The sequence below is a fragment of the Anser anser genome (genome assembly GCF_964211835.1).
Source record: "Anser anser genome assembly, chromosome: 9".
In the NCBI taxonomy this organism is placed as follows: Eukaryota; Metazoa; Chordata; class Aves; order Anseriformes; family Anatidae; genus Anser; species Anser anser.
Window position 1 is genome coordinate 28519035 of NC_139729.1, and position 21806 is coordinate 28540840.

Below are 21806 nucleotides of genomic sequence, written 5' to 3' on the forward strand. Positions count from 1 at the left end.
GCTTACAGGATCAGCTAATCAGCACGGCAGATGGCAGGGAACATGACACTGCACTGCTGAGATGATTGCCAGATGTGATGCTTCCAGGAAACCTCTGGTATGTAAGGAGAATTAAACTTTAAAACCTAGCAGGCCAATCCCCCAGTGCCCCAAGACATTTAATGGGCAACAACTTTGAGTGCAAACAGATAATTTCATGGGCTTTCTGATTAAGACAATGTAGAGCACAGAATCTGGGTATTTGGATTTTATGACTCTAAAAAAGGAAGTTTTCAGGCCAACCATGGAAATTAACTGTTCTTAACTTATAATAAAAGAACAACAGATTCACATGACTTAAAGTTTTCATAGCTATCTTCACTGAAAAAGGAAAGTCAGTATGCACCTATGTACAAGACTCAAATGTGACCATTTCCTAATGTTTATTTGGTTATTACCTTGAGGAGTACTTACTGACCAACGGCATCCCAGAGAAAGCTAAGATCTTCTCTCTTACATGCATCAGATTAAGAAGTAAGTGTGAAGCATTTCTCCCTGTAACCACAGCACAAGATTGCTCAGACGAGCAGTCCCAGGACAGGACGAAGCTGAGGAAAAGGGCAGTTCCTGCCCTGCAGGACCACCGTGCTCAGCTGCTGCAGGATGGGACGGCTGGGTCTCAGCCCTGGCTTTACCAAGGCAGGAGTACTGCACGGTCAGCACACACGCAGTCCTGACAATTCGCCTGTGTTCACATCCACCTCAGTTAGCTAGGAAAGGTCTACTTTATAGATTGAAAAATAACAAATTACTGAGCCACTCAGGGATGGAGGCCTGTGATCGCACTGCAGTTCAGCTAACTAGCTCAAGAAGAAACATTACGCTTCAGAAAAACATAAAAGAAAATGCTATACACTGTACAGAAAAGCTAGCTCCAGCTCAAGCTTCCTGCATCCAGGAGCAGATGAGGAATTTATGGGCAGTTTTGCTTTGCTCCTCTTAAGCAGTTAAGCTCCTCTTATCCTTATTTTATGTTTCCCTTTCAAACTTGCTTGTTTTTGCAGACTACACTTTTCTTCCTCCTCTGCGAGGATTTCTTCCGGACACAAACAGACGATTGCTTACTGCAATTTTAGGTTTAGATGAGGAAGCTATTGGAAAAAGTTTGTTGTGAGTCACAATGTGAAAGTTGATCCTGGTCCCAAAAGGGATATTGAGGTTTCTGCTGCTGCTGCTTCTGGGAAAGAAAAAAAAGGGGCGGGGGGGGGGGGGGGGGAAGGACACGACCAAACAACAGCAAAAAAATAAAACAGAAAAACAAAGAAAGGTTTTTACAGAAGGAATTACAAAGCCTGCCTGCCTCAGAGAACTACAGGCTTGTAAAGCTCTTCTGATCAGCCAAAGCCTTATCTGACCCTCTCCTCTTTTCCTTGCTCCAAAAATAACATGACAATAGGGTAGATGGAAAGAGATGAGAAGTTTGATCGTGTGCCTTCTGGGGACGATCTGAAAAGCCCTTTGCATCATCCTGCCTGATCCTTGCCCTGGTGCAGAAGACCGCCGGCCAGAGGAGGAGCAAGCAGGGCAGGACCTGCCCTGGGGCCCTGGGGCGAGCTGCCTCGGCCGGGCCCCGCGGCTGCAGCGGGGCTGCCCGGGCTGTGCGGCTGCCGGCCCGCAGACCCGTAGGACGGGCAGCCTCGGCGCCTCGCAGGAGTCTCCCGAGGAGACGGCGGCACCCTGGCACCCTTGTCCATCGGGAGCCAGGGCTGGGCACGTGCCAAGCGCAGGCAAGGAGCTGGAGCGCTTCCCAGCAGCACACCCCTGATTGCCTTCGCAGAGCTGATGGCCTGGTCTCCTGCCAAGCCCGGACAGAACTCGGGACCACATCACGGACCACAGACCCGGCTGCAAGAAGGAACAGCGTGTGCTGCCAGTAAGTGCTGTCCTGCTCACCGTAGGAAACCCGGCTGCCGACTCACAGACCTGTGTGATGCCTCTCAAGCTCTATTTCTGCTTTCTGAACAATCAAAGAGAATCCGTACCTTCCTGAAGCGTGCTTCAGCTAAAACAAAGTGCTATCCCACGACCACCAGGCTTCGAGGACCCCAACCCTGCCTGAGATGCTCACCGACGCTGGAGCCCTGGTAAGGGGACGCGCCCCGGTGACACCGTGTCAGCACCGCCCGCCACCCCCTGCGAACTGCCCCCGGGTCTGGCAAAGTACCCGGGACAACGCCGCTCCCCCCGGCTGCTCGCAGCCCATGTCTGCAGCGCGTGACACCCGCGTAGAGCAGGGAAGCAGGAAAATGGGCCCCTTCAAACCCCAGCAGAGAGGGGAGAGGGCCTGAGCGGGACACAGGACTGCGAGGACGCTGGACGAGCAGGGAAGCAGCTGGCACAGGGAACAAAACGGGCCAGGCCGTGCAGGGCAGGTGTGCGGAACGGTCACGCTCGTGACACGGCACGGGGCGGCAGGACAGAGTAAAAGGACACAGCAGCCACTCCTCTGAGCACCACGGGCCGCCGGGTTCACTGCAGCAGCCATGCAGGCAGACGGGGTCTGCTCCCTGCTGCAGGGCTGTGCCCCAGGCTGCGCGAGTCAGAGCAGGGTTAAAACCTGCAACCTCTGGCACTCACCGCTTCTTCCTGAGCTACCAGCTTAACCCTCTTTTCTCCCGAGACATCTGAAGAGCAATGACTCTTTAGGTCAGACGGATTTCCTTCAGTTTGCCTGGAAGATGGAAGCCTGATGACTTGAGACAGGACACGCCAAGTCCGCAGGACAGGAATGCTAAAGCTGCCGCCCACCAGCACACGGGGTATTTCACACGACAGAACCTGTGAGAACGGTCCCAGTGAAGCATGCTGCTACCGGCAAATCCCCGCAGGAGCCACAGGCGAAAGAGCCAGAGGTGTGGTAGTGCAGCAGGGACTGCGAGGAGAGGAGGGCGCCCAGCTGCAGGCTGCTGAAGGAGGTCGGCTGCGCCCTGCCTCTGACACCCGGACCCTCCGCAGTCCCCAGGCGGCCAAACCCCCACGGCTCGGCAGCTGCCCACTGGGCCTGCACTCAGACTCGCAGAGAAGCTGAATGCTCAAAGCTCAGCCGAGACAAAATATAAGGCACTATAAGAACGCTAAATGAAATGAACCTCCAAATGCATCGCCTGAAAGCAATGATTAATTGACCGTTACGGCTTCAACCAGGGAGTCTCAGAAATAAAAGAGGGATAAGAACACTCACGATAATGAAAGGCAATTTTGTTAAGGTCTCTGAAGATATCACCTTATTTCACTGAGAGAGATTCAATGCAATTAAGGAGACTACTAATTCAAGATAACAAGCCTTGGCTCTGAGTACAGGACGCGTACACTGCAGCAAAGCCTTAGCAGGCCACACTTGGGCCCCTTCTAGTAAGGTGATGCACGCTCACAGCAGGAAAGTCCCTGAGGAAATCGTGTGTTCAAAGGCAGGCTTGGGTCGTGCACTGTGAAGCAAAGATTAAGTCATGTACTGCATGTTTATTAACATTACTGTATACCATTTACAAATTTTACTTTAATATAAACTTCAATGTGTTCCAGATTAATAAGAGATTATATTTGATTATCCTTTACCATATATTTCAGCTAATTTTGTGCCTGGCTTTGAAGCCTCCCAGGAAAAAATATGGGAAGAACAGGAAGGAAGGAAGACAGACGGACATGTGGCTAGGTTAAAAAAAATATATAATAATAATAATTTGAAAAAAGAAAGAAAATAGCCATACACCAGGGATTTATCACTTGTCCCAAGAATAAATCTCTCGGCATTTGAGCACGCCCCGAGCAAACACGACGTAACCCCATGAACTCCTGTTCAGGACACTCCCATTAACTAAAACAGAAGCTATCGGGGTAGCAAGCTTTATAGAAAAGGTCACAGCAAGGCCTGGGAACAGCTTGGGGAAAGAAAACAGCAACCCTTAAGCCTACTGCTTGGCTAACTGCACAAATGTGTCTTTTTTGAAACCAATTCAAAGCTGATCTTCGTGGAAGTACGTATAAGTACACTAAAATAGCACCGACCATCTGTAGCACTTGACATTTCGACCACATTTGGTGAAGCGGCTCACCAACTTTTTGCTTGTGGAGATCAAGCTCGATTCTGAAACTTCATCACTATCAACATAGATAATGAAGATAATATTTCAAAGCATTCACTGAAAGAACTGACAGACTACCCAGCTGCAAAGGAATAACCCAATGGGTAAAGCAGAAAAAACAGGAGACTTCACTCTAACCAGTAAGTAACGACCTGCTGCAGCTTATAGCGTTCCTACAGTGATTCATATTGTAAGGCAATGGTAAAGGGTGCATTCTGTAAATTTATTTGATAGCTGAAAAGTCTTTCCAGGTGAAAGATCATGCCTCTTCATTACACATTTCTCTATGTTATTAACATTCTTGAACATTTTATTGAAACTTTTAAATAACTATTCTTTTTTTAAATTACAGCAGTAATAGACAAACAAGGGTCAACAGGGAATCATTCAGGTGCTATACAAGCCACAAACAAATTACTTAAAACACAATTGAACTGTAAATAAATACAACAGACAAGGCAAAAGCCTATTAGTCTGAGACATGGAGCAGACTAAAGCTGCTGCACCTAAGGCTGCCGATCTGTACAGACAAGGACTGCTCTGGATTTATGTAAACAGTTGAGGTGTAATCAGTAAAAGATATTCTTCTTAAGCAACTATTTTTGTTTTAATTTTTGATCAAGGAAACATAACTAATATAAAACATCAGAAATGGCACTAAAAAGCAAACGTTCTATTAATAAAAAATATTAAAGGGAACAATTTTTTGAGACATTTGTCTCCTTTCAAATACCCAGTTTTAGGACAAGAAAACTATCAGTCATTAAAATATTTCACTGACACAGTTGTACAGGAATAATTCCAAATTTGATAGATCCATTGCTACTAAAAGCTGGTCTCTTTAGTCCTCTAATCAAATCACCAACAGACCGTTCCTAGTACCACAGTCCTAACTTTTGGAATCATTGCTGCTTAATTCAAATATTTAACTGATGGGAGACAGGAAGGATTTGGAGATTTTTTTGTAAGGCTTAATTAAAAAGCCTGGAATATTTGGGTTAGATCTGAAAATGATTCCATGTACAAAACAGCTCAAAGCATTGGCCAGGTTTCAGTGTGAATATCAGGGACCAGACACCGATGTAGGCTCTAATCTTTCAAAGATAAAAGACTGTTTTCAGAATAGTTTAGAGCCTCGTCTAAAAATCAGAAATGAAAACAGAATGAAAATTTCAACTTCTCATCAGGAAAATGAGGCTGTTAAATTTCATACATAAAAAGTAGCACAGGGACCCCTGGACAGTAAGAAGAAATGAAACAATTACTGGTGGTTTTTGCAAGACCAAAATTCTCCCCTCGAGTGTCCTCACCCTGCAACCAAACGAGCTCACGCTGCCCTTCAAAAGCTTGCTATTTTAACAAGAAAATAAACGATCTTATCTACAACGGCTCTTTATACCAGTTGGCTCTCCTCACTGGCTTTGTCCTTCAGGACACCAGAAATTAATCATAAATGCTGAGAGAACATAACATATGATCTAATTGTCTGAAGAAATTTTGGTCAGGAAAACCTGATGTCAAATGATGTCAATGCCAAATGCTGTCTGCATGAAAGGAACCATTTTAGTGGTGCACCATCTCCTGACACGTTAACAGCAGCAAGTTCTTTGCTGAAGCCGTTTCCGAGCTCCCCAGAAGCCACCCGTGGGAGGCAGCGCAGGGAGCACGGCTCAGGCAGCTGGAACGCCGGGGTCTTCGGGGGCGCTGAGCCCCAGAGCCAAGCCCAGCCGCAGGGCAGGGTGCTCAGCGCGCTCAGCGCCTCCGCGAGTCCCCCGGTCACGTAACTCATCCCCACTGCCCTCTTTCCAGGCTGGTGCAGCAGACTAAGTTGCTTTGATCTAACCTGGAAATAACAAGTTACTTTATTTTCCTCATCACTAGGTCACCTGAAAATGTCAGCCCGCTTCTTTTTTTTCTTTTTTTTTTCTAAATGGTGAGCAGATGGGGAGGAAAAGAAGGAAGGGAGGAATAAACTGAACAAATGCTCAGTACTCAGTTCTGTGTCAGGTTTAGAAACAGATGTTTTACATCCATCTTGAAATGAGAATTCACTTACAACTGTAACAAAAAAAAAAAGTCAAGACTTTCTACTGCAACACTGAGTACTCTGAAGGATGCTAATGGGACTCCTCTCTGCCCAGTCACTGGCAGGAAATGTTGGGAATGCACTGAACGTACAAACTTGGGGATTGTTTTTGCAGACACAAGGAATGAGAAACACAGACACAGAATCATAAATTCGTAAGGTTTTATGTACATCGTGTTACACGAAGAAGTTAAATTCTATTTATTCTTTCTTCCCCACAAGAATTATATAGCCAACCAAAAGAATACACGCCGCCAGGAGCAATATAATCCTAAAAAAGAGATGTCACAAAAGATGTCGTGGCTTTATTCCACGTGTGTTTTTTTTTTGTTGAAATAACATTTGACTGGCTACAAGATACTGCCAGTTTCTCTCAATCTGAGCTGCTTGGCTGCTCTCTTCAGGTAGAAATGAGGAGGAAAAAAAGTCCAGGCTAGGACTGCTGCTGTCCTGTGCAAAGCAAAGGGCTGCAGACAGAGCTGGTGGCTAAGGGTCAGGGTGAGATCCTGTCCACCAGGTCAGTCAAGGGACTACGGTGCTTGGCGATGCTAAGCAGGGACGCTGACGGAAGGGGTGACTGTGTAGGGCTTGGGGATGAGATGCATACAGGAGGAAAAAGCAGACAGCACTTGGGACGGACAGTATAGAAGCCCTGGCAGTAACATCGGGACTGGCATGTCATGTGTCTCAAGAAAACCCCAAAGGACTTGCTGATTTGGAGGAACGCACCAGTTCAGTGACCTCCTGCGGCAGGAGATGGCATCCCATGGACCCACCGTGTGCCCGGCAGCTCCGGTCCTCTGGGGAGCACAGCCAGGTGCCTTCAGAGAGCACGTAGGGACAAGGGCTTTCACAAAGAGCTACGTGTCTGACCGGGTGACAAAAAGGGCAGATACGTTTTATCATGAACACAAACGACATGATGCACGTGAGAGGGACAAGAGGCCCGGATCTTACCCACACAGCGGTGGGCTCCAGGTTGAACACGGCTGCTGTCCCTAACAAATGGTGAAGTCCTGCTGAAAGAGCCAGGACTCCCCCGCAGTACTTACCCCAGGTGGGCTAAACAGGAGTGGCACTGGGGAAGCCCCCAGCACCCCAGGGTTACGCTGTCCCACCTGGCAGCACACACAGCTCTAACCACCGTCTCGTCCTGTTTCACACAGCTCACCCAGCAAGAGGAGAGGCTCTGTGCCTGAGAATGGAAGGCTCTCTAGACCCTTAATACCTTAACGAAAACCACCACAGCAGTGAAATCAAGAAAGGTAAGGATACGTCATTGATACTGAAAGATTTACAAAGTCTGCCTTGGCCTTTTTTTTTCAGCCATGGACAGTTGACAAATGTGCTGGCACCAGAATTGAAATTTGTCTAGGGTTTCCTCCATGCTGCTAGAGACAGTGCACTTACACAGTTGTAATTACCACATCTTTAATCGCACACTCTTGAAATTATCCTTTGTAGTATGATGCCTCAGTGCAAGTAATAATTCATGGACTTCCCAAGACATTTAATGTCTGCTACCACCAGGTCCAAGCGTAAAACAGCCCACCTCCATGTACTTCGTTTAGGAAGCCCTACAGATCAGGGAGAACGTCTGAGCACACCACATGCAGAGAAGGTCCTGCTTGGGCAGCCTTACAGGACAAACAGCACACACACACCGCACGCAGCAGTGGGAAGAGAACAGCTTTCAAATACAGTATGTTAACACCTTAACTAAAAGTGCCATTTGTTACTGGTGCTTTCCAGCTGACTGAGGACACAGAGGGAGAAGCAGAGATCCTCCTACTTCCAGCAGTATCACCCCAAACCTTACCCATTATTATCTCATAATCCTACACACCTGTTCACCTGGCAGTTTTATTCCACCACCCACTGACCACGCCATCTTTTCCCATTAAAAACCCAACCAAACAGAAGCAAATGCCACAACAACTAGAGCTTAAACTGAAAGATAGGACTGCAGGTCTCCTTACGGGAGAACAACCAGGTAGAGATTAACTGAAGGCTCTGGGTGTGAATAATGTTAATTCATGCTCCATTATTCCACTTGGAAAGCAAGTTCCAAACCAGCAACTAAGCTTGTCAGCCTTTATAGCACCTTCAAAGGAGATATACAAAACAAAATACCAAATGAAACAATTTTACCTATGTGAAACAGAGTTCCCATTTCCGGTTACTGCAAAGTTGAATTCAGGTTCCGACCTGCTACACAGAGGCAACAGCCACTGACTGTGAATTGTGGCAACACGGAAAACACTTACTTTCTAACAGGCAGGCTGGGCTTTTCCCTCCCCCTTTTTTCTTTTTCCATCCAGCTCTGCGGCACGTGGTTTCCAGTTGCCTTAGTTTTCATTTGCCAATGAAGCAGCAATATATCTGTATTTGTTCAGCCTTTCCTACAGAGGGTCATCCATCCCCCTAAGCCTTCTGTCGAAGAAAAGCAGACAGCAGATTTGATTTCTCAGAGCCTTCATGGGGATCATCTAAAATTTAAGTCTGAATGACTTGGGAGCACAGTTCTAGCTTTTATTTCATGCTGATACACAGACTCCTGTATGTTGTGCTACTAAAAGTAAAACTAAAGCAAACTGTGCTAGCTGCACATAAGGCTTTCCTTCAAGTGAGCATCAGAAAACATTGGCATATACTACTTATTCCCAGTCTCGGCTAACAGAAGCATGTTTACCATGACTGTATACAAAACAGAACACTTGTACAAGGAATATTTATATCCCTCACATGTTTCCTGGTTAAACCAGTGCTAAAAATACATGCTGGTCCTTAAGGTTTAATGTGATGCACTTAGAGTCACTAAACCATTGTGGCTCAGTCCCATTTCTAGTTCCTCACACACACAGAAAAGGAGGGTACAGGACTCGAAGACAACGGACTCAAGTCCAATCTAAAAACAAACGGATTTTCAGAACAGCAGCATGCCCTTGTATATCATCCAAAAGTGAGACTGAATCACTTGGAAAACACTTACTATGCATCGCCCTTGGAAATGAAAATGTGATTTCTCAGAAGTATGCCAAGTTTACTTTGAAACAAGAGTAGAAATCTCATACTAATTAATGGAAAGCACATCACGGTTTTATCTTACTGAGATAATCTTTCCTCTGCTTCTAGGAACAAAGATATTGTAAGATGTTCAACTCCAGCACAAACTCCTCGGGAAACAACTGCAGTTACGACACTGTAATAACTAAGACAGTCATTCCCCTGGTCTACTGTTTAATTTTCATAGTAGGATTCCTGCTGAACAGTGTGGCAGCATGGATCTTTCTATACGTTTCTAGCGAGAAGAGTTTTATTGTCTATCTCAAAAACATTGTTGTTGCTGATCTCCTAATGAGCTTGACGTTTCCTTTCAAAATTCTTGCTGATTCAGAAATTGCACATCCACAGCTCAACATGTTTGTGTGCAGATACTCTGCAGTTGTTTTTTATACAAACATGTATATTGGAATAACATTTTTTGGCCTCATAGGTTTTGACAGATACTATAAAATTGTAAAGCCTTTATTCACCTCCTTTGTTCACACGGTTAACTACAGTAAGGTTATCTCTATAATCATATGGTTATTGTTTATGTTCATATCCCTTCCAAATATGATTTTAACTACTGAAGTCTCTAAAGCAAATTATTCCAGAAAATGCATTGGTCTTAAAAGTGAGCTTGGCAGACAGTGGCACGAGGTGTCAAGTTACATTTGCACGGGCATTTTCTGGATTGTTTTTCTTCTACTAATCATTTTTTACACTTCAATATCAAAAAAAATATATAGCTCCTATAAAAAATTCAGAAGGAACTCAGACATTACCAAGAGAAAAACCAGTCGTAATATATTCAGTATCATGTTTGTATTTGTCATTTGCTTTGTACCATATCACTTCTGCAGAATACCATACACTTTAAGTCAAACTAGCTCACAGTTCAACTGCCAGTCACAAACAACTCTGTTCTACGCAAAGGAGTTTACTCTTGTGTTGTCTGCTGCAAACGTGTGCCTTGATCCCATTATTTATTTTTTCCTCTGCCTACCTTTTAGAGAAAAGCTGTATCAAAAACTGCACCTCAAGCTGAAAACTTCACGTGAGGTTGACATTTCTAAATCTAGAAGATCAAATACACTTCAGGAAAGTGTGAATATTCTGTAAGTTTAGGTCTGTGAAATAACGCATGCTTGAAAGTTACTCAAGAACGCAATGTCTCAGAAAGAAACTGAACAGATGAGAAACAGCAATAAAACAGAAAAAAATGTTTCTGAGTAAAATACCAAGTGGCATTTCTCTCTATAAAAAGATTTTTGCATGCTATCAGTATATTTACTATGTGCTATTTCAGCTGATGCTATGATTGCATTATGGTGTGATATGACCTGTCTGGATCTCAAAAAAAGAGAGGAATAACTGGAACAAAACATTCTGGGTCTCCAGTCCGCGGTTCTCTGAAACGATTATCCAACATCCTAATCATCAAATTGATCTTCTGTTTCTCGTGAAGCCAGGCACGACACACATGCGTAGCAGGAAAACAGCCTGAAGGGCCTGGGAACGACTGACTGTCCCACCTCGACTGGAGCAGACTGCTCCAAAGCAACACGAAAAGCTGAGCATAACCCCCCCCGACTTGGCCGCTACCAGCCAGCTGAAGAGTACCGAGATTCTGAGGGGAAGTTCTGTGGGTGTTCACCAGCTCACAGAGCAAAGCTATGGTACCTTCCAACAACTGCCAAGGAAAAAAAAAAAAAAACAACACTTTTTGCTGTTGTTGTTGTTTTAAATACAGTGATCAAATCCTCAACAATCTCCACAGAGCCTGAAAAAAAACTGTTAAAATTTATAAAACTATGCTGACTTTCTTAGGGGAAGCATTCTATAAATCTAGTGAATTAAACAACATGACTAGTTGTCACTCCTAGACATCAAGAAGTCAGAGAACTTCTCTAAAAGGCAATGTTCAGTACAAGAAGGTGTTTAAGAAGTATTCCTTCTATAAACCAGCAAGCACAGCTACACTGTACCATATTCTTTAGGGCTTTTTTGAAATAACATGGTGTACACCAAAAGTGTTCATATGCCCAATTGACTGAGATTTTAGTAACTGACTGAGATTTTAGTAACTCCCCCCTGTGCTGCTGCAGGAGGTAAGAGCAGTTAAGGAGCAGTCTGAAAACACACACGTACAGCCACCTAGGAACTGCAAGGCAGCACATTTAAATCCAGAAAGAACAGTGGCTGTTTACCATAGTGCCATAAACATAGGAAAAAACACTCCTCTCTGTACAAAGATAAGAGCTGAAAGCCCCCAACCTTCTATGTATAACTGTAATCTCATTTTTAACGGTATTTTTCAGCCCAGCCACTTGTGTTGATTGATTTTATCATCATACAGGAAAAACACAGCAATGCTGGAAATATCCACAAAAGGCAATGGCTCCAGAAGCTGGATGCTCTCATTTTGCTTAACAAAGAAGTTATAGGAACAAAAATAGCATGTGCTACACCTTTCTGCCTCTATGTTTCATTTTAGTCCTAACAGGTAATGTCTCAGGGTGATGCACGAGCACGTCCCACTGCAGGGGCCTGCAGCAAGCCACAGCCTGAACTGGGGCTTAGGGACTACAGAAGAGGGCTGTCTGTTTTTTTTTGTTTGTTGTTTTCTTTAAAGAAAATACATAAAAGATTATCTATATGGTTCCTTTAGAGCTCCCTGATACACATCAAACTAAATCTTGGCAGGCTCTTCCCTCCAAGCAAGGAAAATAGCCTGCAAGGGAAGGGAATCGTTTGATTTGCGGGTGATTTTTTGTTATTTATTGCAAAAATATTTGGCTTTATGTGCCTACATAAAATCTAAATAATTATGTCTGAGAAAGTACTGTGGCATACAGAGATGAAAACCATGTCCACAATACATATTTGTATAAACATTTTTATTACTTTCGAAACTTTGAAAAAAATAATTTATACTGGGGAATTTTCTCCTCAGCCCACCAGTTTACTGATACCAGAATGACAAAAATTTGCATACAGGAATCCAGGTGAAAGTATGCTGACCAATACATCTTTTCAAAAGCGATACTAAATTTCAGGCTTTTGATTCATTTGAAAAACAAAACAAAAACCCCTCCCTCCAATAACTGCACTAGTCAGAAAACACTTCTGTGACCGCTGATCCTACCGTAACCCAACACCTTGTGAGTAACAACTCAAAGTGACTCTTTTTAACAGACAGTGAACTTCCAAAACTGTAATTGTTGTTAAAAAGATAAGATCATCTTTTATGGGGTTGGCCTCTTCTCACAGGTAACTCACGATAGGACTAGGGGGAATGGCCTCCAGTTGCGCCAGGGGAGGTTCAGGTTGGACATGAGGAGCCATTTCTCCTCAGAAAGAGCAGTCAGGCACTGGGACGGGTTGCCCAGGGAGGTGGTAGAGTCATCCCTGGGGATGTTCAAGGAAAGGCTGGACATGGAACATGGGGACATGGGTTAGTGGGTGACGTTGGTGGCAGGGTGATGGTTGGACCAGATGACCTTGAAGGTCTTTTCCAACCTTAATGATTCTATGATAGTATCTTTATTAGATGTGCTAATGATCATCACTTCAGGGCACTGCATGTTTGTAAAGCTCTGTTCAAACAGAACTAAATCACGCTAATTGACAGAAGGCTTAACGGAGGCTATGGAGCTACTTGACATTTCATAGCACCTGTGTCTTCGTGGCTGCTGCTGAAGTTCATCCCCAGGACATTTGGAGGTACTGCTTGTGGTTGTCTACCCCTAATATCTGGAGGTCACACAACGCCGCGTGCCGAACAATGCTCTGATGCCCATAGGGATCCGTGACACACTACACGGAACAGATCTTTGTGCATTTAAATAAAAACACAATTTTTTTTCTTAATCAGAAATAGGTATTTCTGCTCAGAATTAAAGATCAGTTATATTTTCATATACAACACAGACATTGCAATGGAATAAAAATTTCTAATCAGCCAGAGAAAGCCATGAAAAACTGTAAGAGAATATGCTGGACTTGCCCGTTTGTACAACCACTTCTCCTGGTTTCAAAGCCTCAGATGTCCGAGCGATTCACAAACGCTAATGCGAAGCACCGCGGAGAAGCGCGGCGGCAGGTGAGTCTCAGCAAGGAGCCAGCTGTAGCCACCCCCGCTGCCCACCGCACGGGGAGGAGGAAGCGCGGGGCAGCATCTCCTGGCGGACCACCAGGGGAACCAACCCGAGCCAGCCCTCGGGAAAGGGATGCCACACGAGGTGCTGCGGCCTGGCTGGGCGCGGTGTTTGTCAGCGCCTCACCACGCAGCCCTGGCACAGTGCTGGCGACACAGTACTATACAGTCAAAAAAACCAAGCCTGGTGAAGGCAGAAGGGCTCAGGGGTACGTTCAGACTCATTCCCCATCCGCCCCAGCTACTCTCGTATCCTTCCCTTTCTCGCAGCCTCTCTCCACCCCGTGCATCGGCCAGCAGGCCCGCTCCTTGAGGAGCTAGCCCGAGCCCTTCAGAGGCACCTCCACCGGTCTCCCTCCATCGCTCCCGTAACCATGCTTCCCAGACCACGCCGAGGTCTTTAGACGCCTTTCTCCAGCACTGCCCCTCTGACCAGGAGCGGGCTCTTCCCTCGCGCCTGTCCCTGCCGCACAGCCTCAGAAGACAGCGAGACGCAGCCACCCACGGCGCGGACCAGCCGAGGGACCCACGCTGCCCGGCTCCCCGCAGAGGCAGGCACACGGCCCGGCCGCACGTGCAGCGGTGTGTGCTCAGGAGAGAAAATAGCAGCTATTGCAGCTGAGCCCCAGAAAGCCTCCAAAAAAGTCTTCCGTAGCTGAGTACACAGAAGGTGGAGACGTGTCAGAAGTAATCCCGACGCCAGGATCACTCACGTAAGTGCGTCCAGTTCGAAACACAAGGCACCTCATGCTTTTATAGGTCACCGGATTTTTTTGATTTTTTTCCATGTTTAGATGTTATTTTTCCTTTTTCCTCAGAACTGATTAACCATTTTGGCAGAGATCCCGCTCACACCAGCACCCCATCCTTTCTTTGCACCACCCTTCCAATCCCTAGGGGTCAGCCTAAGCATTCATCATGGAAGATTTCAAACCCAATTAAGCCCGTTTTTTCTGACTTATGATGAGAAGTGCTCAGCAACCTTAATTACAGCAAAATCTACCACCTGCATCCGTAATTTACAAACTACAATGGCCTTCTACATTAGCTATATAGACAGGGGGATAGGATGAAACAATTAGCAGTATAAACAATTACAACTCGGTAGTCTCATGTTCTCATGTTTCCTCTCCTCTTGAAACACTTGTGTTGGAAGTGTTGACCATTTTTGAGTGATGTTTGACCTGATTAAAAAAAAAAAGATTGAATCCTGCATTTCAAGTTAAAAATAAATAAAACTATGCAAAGATTGGCTTTGCATGGTGAGCATAACACCATAAAATTAGTTCACGTTTGCTCAAAACTGAATATAGGATCATTCCAGATTATGAAGCTTTGCAAACATCTCAACAAATATGGTCTGAACTTTCATCTTATGACTAAACCTAAAACCAGACATTCTTAACTTGTTTTTTCACAAGGCTATGGTACATGACTTGTAAATTCCTGTGGATTCTCAGCTACAACAGACTGCTAATGTTGCTTTTTCAGTATTGTTGTCAGTACCTCAGCCCTCCTAGCTTGGTTTAAAGAAAAGAAAAAAGGGAAGGAAGGGAGTAAATTACAAGCATTTTCCCTATATACCCCCACTGTGCTATTTTTATTTTATTTATTTTAATTGTGTCTGGCAAATGTCCAAAGGTTCAGAATTTTAATTTTTAACAGAAATAATCCTTACGCACTGTTAAATCTGTAAATTAGGTTACAACTCTAGAAAAAACACGCATGAGATTTCCAAAGCTTGGATTTTCATTCAAGGAAATAATGAATAAGGACCAATGACACTGCAAAATCCATATGCTTCTATCCGTGATTGCCCATAGAATTTAAGTCTAAGACTTATATATTAGAAGGAAAGAGAGGCTTTTATTGCTTTTTAAAGAAAAGATGGAGCCCATAGGGTGTCACGCATCTAAAGTCCCAGTTCAAGAACCTGGGACCGATCTGTACCCTGAGGCAGTTTTAAGGACTACAGGAAAGAGTCCACATGCTGAGGCAGACCCAACCGTAAATGTCTCGTCACCCGTACATAGAGCGAACACACAGACATTTAAAGTTTCAGGCTTGAAGTTAGCAGAAGAGTGAAAATTTCACTGCCTTCAGGTCTGCAGACATCAACAATTTTAAGGGACTATTCGCCATCCGTATCAGCTCTCTGATGCAGACAGAGAAAGCAACTGTGACCGTCTTCCTTACACTGCAAAAGCCGCAGAAGCACACTCCGACCTGCGGCTCTCCGCACCCCCGGTCACACCGCCGCGCCTGCCCGGCTCCTCCCGCAGCACCCTTCTGCCACCGCTCCCGGCACAGCACCCGGTCACGGCCCCGGGCCGGGGAGCTGCCGCCTGCTGCCGGCGTGAGCCCAGCCTCCGACGCCTGCGCTAGAGAAAGGAAGCAACAAAGGCACCCGCGGGTAGTTCCACGAACACTTACGTCTTTCTGGCACCTCTCTTCTAGGTAACTTCCACGTGGTTTAGCTATTTGAATGCTGGTTTTAATTGCGTCAATCAGCACATTTAAAAACCACAGACGCATTCAAAAAACACCAGTAGAGGCAGCGAGGGGAAAAGATTAACATGCTATTGGACTATGAGCAAACAGTCGCAGAGAGACACCGAGCATTAATAGCCTGATGCCCCGGAGACCCCAGAGAGCAGTAAGACAGGTACGTGCTTTCAGTCTTTGTTCCAGTCTCCCTAGGTCTATGTGAATATACAGCTTGATATCAACTGTGCCAAACGCATCGAAAGTCAGGTTCGAGCAGAGCTCTCCAGCCTGTGCCCCACCTGCAGGCAGCGTTACTGGGCAGCGGCCATGCCGTATGCCTGCAGGCTCAAATTCCAGCCCCGTTTCGGGGTTCAGCCCGCTGGGCTGCCCGTCGGCAGGCGCGATGCCACCCCCGAGCCTGGCGGAGGCCGCACCACGAGCACGGGAGCACAGCAGCAAGCCCAGCGGGCCAGAGAGCGCTGCCTGCGCCCTCCCACGCTGCGCACACCAGAACTTCACACGATTCTGTTACGGGTTTTAGGACAATAGAGGCCACCTGCGGAAAGCTAATTACAAGACACAAACTACTTTTTTCCTGCATTTTAAACCACTGCAGTATTTGTAATCATTTGCATTTATGTGAACTGTAACAGAAATTACCATACATCTGGATACGTATATTACAGCAGAAAATAAATATGCAGATGCAGTAGTTCACTTGTATATTAATATCTGAAACAATACAGTGAAATAAAAAGTGTTGCAGTTTTAGGCTATGTAAGACATAAATGCGTTGTTCTTCGTTCCAGGAAATTCTAACAAACATACCTCCATCCCAGCTGACATTCTGTGCAGCACTCAGACGGCAGAGCAAATCAAAACAAAACTTGGCTGGGGACTAGTAGATTTAGTTTAAAAAAAATACCACCATAATTTTCTACTTTTCTTCCCAATAATTTCTACTGAGCCTAAAAATGAGGTTGATAAAATTATTTAGTAGCTGCTTCCTTCTAATAAGCTTTACTAAAGGTCTCATTAAAATATGCAATTAATTTATCCTCTGTTCAAGTAGGAAGAGGGACAGTAATTGGCAAAAACTTAGAACTGATGAGAACAGTTTGGTCATCTGGCTGACACCTCTGCATATCGGTTTGACAGTACGTTAACTTCAAAACTCCTGATACACTTTTTTTTTTTAGTGAGACTGCTACAAACATTACTAGTTTTAAATGTAGTTTAAACTGTTCCAGAGTTACAAAGGTTACAGCAATGATTATTAATTAGATGCATAAACAGATTAGAAACTTTCTTTTTGTATTTTTTTGAACTAAGCATACAACCTGAAAGACTGCTCTTGTGAAAATGTTTCTCAAAAGTCTATATGCTGTCATGAACAAATCCTCATACATTTCTAGACATTTCCAACGAGAACAAAGCTCTCTTAAACATCTGTGAAGTAGCATGAATAGTGAGAAAAATATCTCTTCTTGGTTGCATTTTTTTTCATGAAATTATTCAAGCAAAATTCTCAGGTAACTACTACTGTTGGTCAGGAAAAGTTGACGTCTTCTTGGTTTTTCTGTAGGTTCTTGATATCTCCTGACAGCAAAACCAACGCGCACAAGAAGTTTACCATGTCAAACGTTTCACAATGCTATATCAAGACAGAAATGGAACCTTTTACCTATTTTTACTACTTAATTTTTCTAATGGGTTTTCTGGGGAGTTGTTTTGCACTATGGGCATTCACACAAAAAGGTCAAAAACAGAAGTGTATGAGCATCTACTTAACTAACCTCTTAACGGCAGACTTTCTGTTGACTTTGGCGTTGCCAGTGAAGATAATTGTTGACCTAGGAGTTGCATCCTGGAAACTGAGAATATTCCACTGTCAAGTTACAGCCTGTTTCATCTACCTGAACATGTATTTATCAATTATATTCTTGGGATTTGTAAGCATGGATCGTTGCCTTCAGCTAATGCACAGTTGTAAGATCTACCGCATTCAAGAGCCTGGATTTGCCAAGATGTTGTCTGCAGTTGTATGGACAATGGTTCTCCTTATAACAGTGCCTAACATGGCTATTCCAATCAAAACCATTGAAGAAAGGCCTAATGCAGGGTGCATTGATTTCAAAACAAAATTTGGAAGAGACTGGCACGTTTTTACAAATTTTGTATGTACAGCAATATTCCTGAACTTTTCAGCTGTGATACTGATTTCCAATTTCCTTGTTGTTAGACAACTCTACAGAAACAAATACAGTGAGAGTTACGCGAATGTGAAGAAGGCCCTGATCAACATATTGCTTGTAACAGCAGGCTACATACTGTGTTTTGTTCCATACCACATCGTTCGCATTCCCTACACTTTGAGCCAGAATGATGCCATAACCAACTGCTCTCTGAAGCAAACACTCTTTCAAGCAAAAGAATCTACCTTGCTGTTTGCAGTATCAAACCTCTGTTTTGACCCTATTCTGTATTATCACCTTTCCAATTCATTCAAATTGAAAGTTACTGAGACTTTCATAGCACCCAAAGAGACAAAGGCTTTCACAGATGAAGAGCCAGAACACAGAAACAAACAGCAGGTGCAGACATACGAATTCTGAACTACATGGAAACTGTGTGCAAATACAGGATATAAACAGCGATTGTGCAATAAGAAGCATGGCTACTAGGGTCAGCAACATTATTGTTGAATCATAAGCCCAAGCAGAAGGAAAAAACTTGAATGACAGTACTAATTGCTTTGTTATACATTCACATGGTAGGTCTGAACTAGCAGAACATTTGACGCTGCTTTTCAGAAATATTTCAATGTACCAGTGACAACCTATGAAGAATCAGCAACACTTCAGAATATTTTTTTCATACTCAAATATACATTCTAATTATTTACAGTAAACACCTGAACTCACCCTACGTAAAATATTGCATACTATATTAAATGACTTGGTGCAATGAAGTAAAGATTTTTTTAAAAAGGAGTTCATTACCTGCACAGCTCTTCATAGATAAAATTAACCTAAAAGCATTTTAAAGAGTATTACTTATTCTAGAAAGCAATTTTAAGCTGAACTGTTTAGAAAATACTGTATTCGCTTAAATTTCACCTGCAATTTTCATAAATAAAGTTCTTGTTCTTATCAACTTCCACTGCCTTCCTTTGCTCCTACTCCAATGAATATGAAAAAAAGCTAACAACGCATTATTACAGAAAATTCAAGGAAATTTTAAAATGAAGATAAAAAGTAAGTATAAATATACAGTGCTCTCTTAGCTTGTTGTATTTATAAAAATGTATAAAGCAGCAACTAAGTGTATTAATAATGTATTTTACAAACACTTTCAAAAAAAACTCATATATAAAATAGTCAATAATTAAAGTCAAAAATCAATTTACATAGGCAAAGCATAACTACCTGGATTAGCTTCATCTGTAAACCAAAAATATTTCAGAAACAAAAACAATCAATTTACATTTTTCAAATCCTTAAAATGTGCAAAATATAAATTAAACTTTAAGCAAGCACTCAAAACCGGCCTTAACAGAAACATCTCATTCAATATTCTCCTAACAACAATTTATCTTCAATAAGTCAGAACCCAAACTCTGTAGAGGAGGAAAATTAGAGCAAAGAAAACTGTGGTTATCATATCATACACTCAGCTGACACTTCCTTTACTGGTAGGATTTAATACTGTTAAAAAGTTATCGTTGTTTCAAAATAATCATTATCATCATCACCAAACAGATACACTCTAGATCCAGGCTTCTTCAGTATTTGGGCCCTTTTTCCAGCGGAGTAGAAAATATGACAAAAATCAAAAAATGAATAAATAAAAAACAACCAAATAAGGGTTTGGTATCTGGAATGTTAATCACGGGGCTTCCTTCAGTTCCCAACAGCTCACAAACAGGATAACAGCAGCAGACAAAAATCCATACTGCAAACAACAGGGAGTGGGTGGGAGGAAATAACACCATTCCACCCCTCACATTGCAGAACTACTCCTTTCAGATACGTTGCTATTCATCCATTTGTCCAACTATCAAATTTCCTTTTTAGCAAACTTTCATTAAACCCTGGCACACGGCGTTTGCAATGTGGTACTTGTCTCCTTACTCTAGTAAGTCAGCATATATTATTATGCCTCTTACGCATTTTTCCAGTTAACGTCCTCTGGATAAAATAAAGATGCCTGTATGCCGTACTAAAGCCACCCCGCAGCATACAACTTGTGCACACAGGCAGAAATAGCCTCATGTGAGCCAACTGGGCGCCTTCAGACAAAGGTCACTCAGCTCTCTACGCAGTGAGTTCTTCTTTCTTTAAACGCTTTGCCATCACATCAGGCAGTACCGTTGCACGCACAAAGAGAATACACTCACCAGTGGTATAGGGAAATGCGTTGCGTATTGCAAATGGCGAAGGAGGTCATAATTGGATGGAAAAATCAGTTCTCTGAGTCTTTCCCTCTTCACTGACTTCTCACTGGTAACTGAAATTCTTCTGTCTAAAGAAGAGTTCATATTCTCACAAGACTCCCCAGGCATCGGAGAAAAAATCTAAGTCATGTAAAACAAACATTTAAGATAAGTGTAACCTCTAACTTTCGAAATTCATCAGTTCCAGAGATACAATTTTGTTCTCATTTACTTTACTTTACAAATATCTGACTGTTTTTTCAAAGACAGACAAGGAAAGGGAAACAGTATTCTAGCCTGAAATGTAATCAGATACATATATGTTATATCTCTATGCATATCTCATTGCTGCTAGACAAGTTTTAAACTAGCAGTATTCAGTCAGGAAAAGAAAGCATTACAATTCAGAGCAATTTCCATGCTTATGCTGTTGTGACATGGAAAATGCGATGAGACAGTCCAGTGATCGAGGGAACGTAATGAGAAGGGTGAAGTGGGAGGTGACAGAAGACAAGAGACATTGTAGGCAGGCATGGATATGCTTGAAGCCATCAATATGACAGATGTCAGGCAGAAACAGGGGTCCCAATATCCTGCAAGTGGATCTGCATCAATAGGTCTGGGCACAGGAGTCCATGCGATGCAGAACGAGGACCAGTCCAAAGGAAGAAACTAGGAGATTCAAGAGTAATCCAGAATCAGGCTAACAGTTAGGACAAGAAGAGGGGGAAACAGACTTGGAAGACAGAGCAAAGACAGAATAGTCACTTGAAAAGCAAAAGGTATCAATTGGGGCCCCTCAATGTTAAAGAAGAGGGCATATCTGCATATTTGTTCATGCTTAACTGTACCACATAGCACTCTGAATATGCTGGGGGCAGAGGAAAGCGAAGAAGAGAGGAGAGTGTGCGCGCACGTGTGTGTTTACGTGCACACATGCGTGCACATGGACAGCTAGGGGATGCACAGCAAAGCAACGCAGTTGTCACACAGCAGAGATGTACAGACAGAAGGTCATGCACCGACAGAATGCATCAGGCACCGGCTCCAAATGACACTGGCTGTTGATGGAAGAAGCGAGGAGGTGCTAGGGGCACAGAGAGGCATTCTTAGTGACAACAGCAAGCAGCAGACACAGGCAGCAAAGGCATGCAGAAAGTTGAAAGTTAAACCTACTGGAAATTCCGAACCAAAATCTGCCTTAAAGTCACTCTTGTCTACATCATCAAAAATACTAGTGGTTCCTGAGTCAATGCCCATATGTTCCATAATACTATGATCCTAATAATTGTCGGAGAGAAAAACAAGCATCAGTTACATTTTACTGAAGACCTATTCAACTGATCACAGGTAAACGCAAGCATTCCACCTATTTAAGAATCAAGGAAAAAGTACTGATGGTAGGAAGATTTCAGGTAACTACTTGTAAATATTTATGAAAACCTTAATTCACAAAAGTGAATTTCAATCTCA

At 43.6% G+C, this 21806-nt stretch overlaps 3 protein-coding genes across 7 annotated transcripts in view; 2 read left to right on the plus strand and 1 right to left on the minus strand.

Moving 5' to 3' along the window:
- Window positions 1-21806, minus strand: part of MED12L (mediator complex subunit 12L) — a 140284-nt gene that overhangs the window by 83780 nt on the left and 34698 nt on the right. For 4 of the 5 annotated variants that reach the window (XM_083848914.1, XM_083848917.1, XM_083848915.1 and 1 more), the window contains exons 14-15: window positions 21510-21614; window positions 20298-20474 (exon numbers count right to left, since the gene is read on the minus strand). In XM_083848914.1, coding sequence (XP_083705040.1) covers window positions 20298-20474; window positions 21510-21614 — 282 coding nt within the window. The remainder of the gene's footprint in view (window positions 1-20297; window positions 20475-21509; window positions 21615-21806) is intronic. The other variant, XM_083848918.1, reaches the window with a different exon arrangement.
- On the plus strand, window positions 9361-10490 carry P2RY14 (purinergic receptor P2Y14; the record flags this gene model as incomplete). Its single annotated transcript, XM_083848930.1, has 1 exon — window positions 9361-10490. One exon carries the CDS (start codon window positions 9361-9363, stop codon window positions 10372-10374), a length of 1014 nt encoding a protein of 337 aa, XP_083705056.1. The 3' UTR covers window positions 10375-10490.
- GPR171 (G protein-coupled receptor 171) lies at window positions 17533-19054 on the plus strand (the record flags this gene model as incomplete). The annotated part of the gene is made up of 1 exon (XM_083848928.1): window positions 17533-19054. One exon carries the CDS (start codon window positions 17533-17535, stop codon window positions 18511-18513), a length of 981 nt encoding a protein of 326 aa, XP_083705054.1. The 3' UTR covers window positions 18514-19054.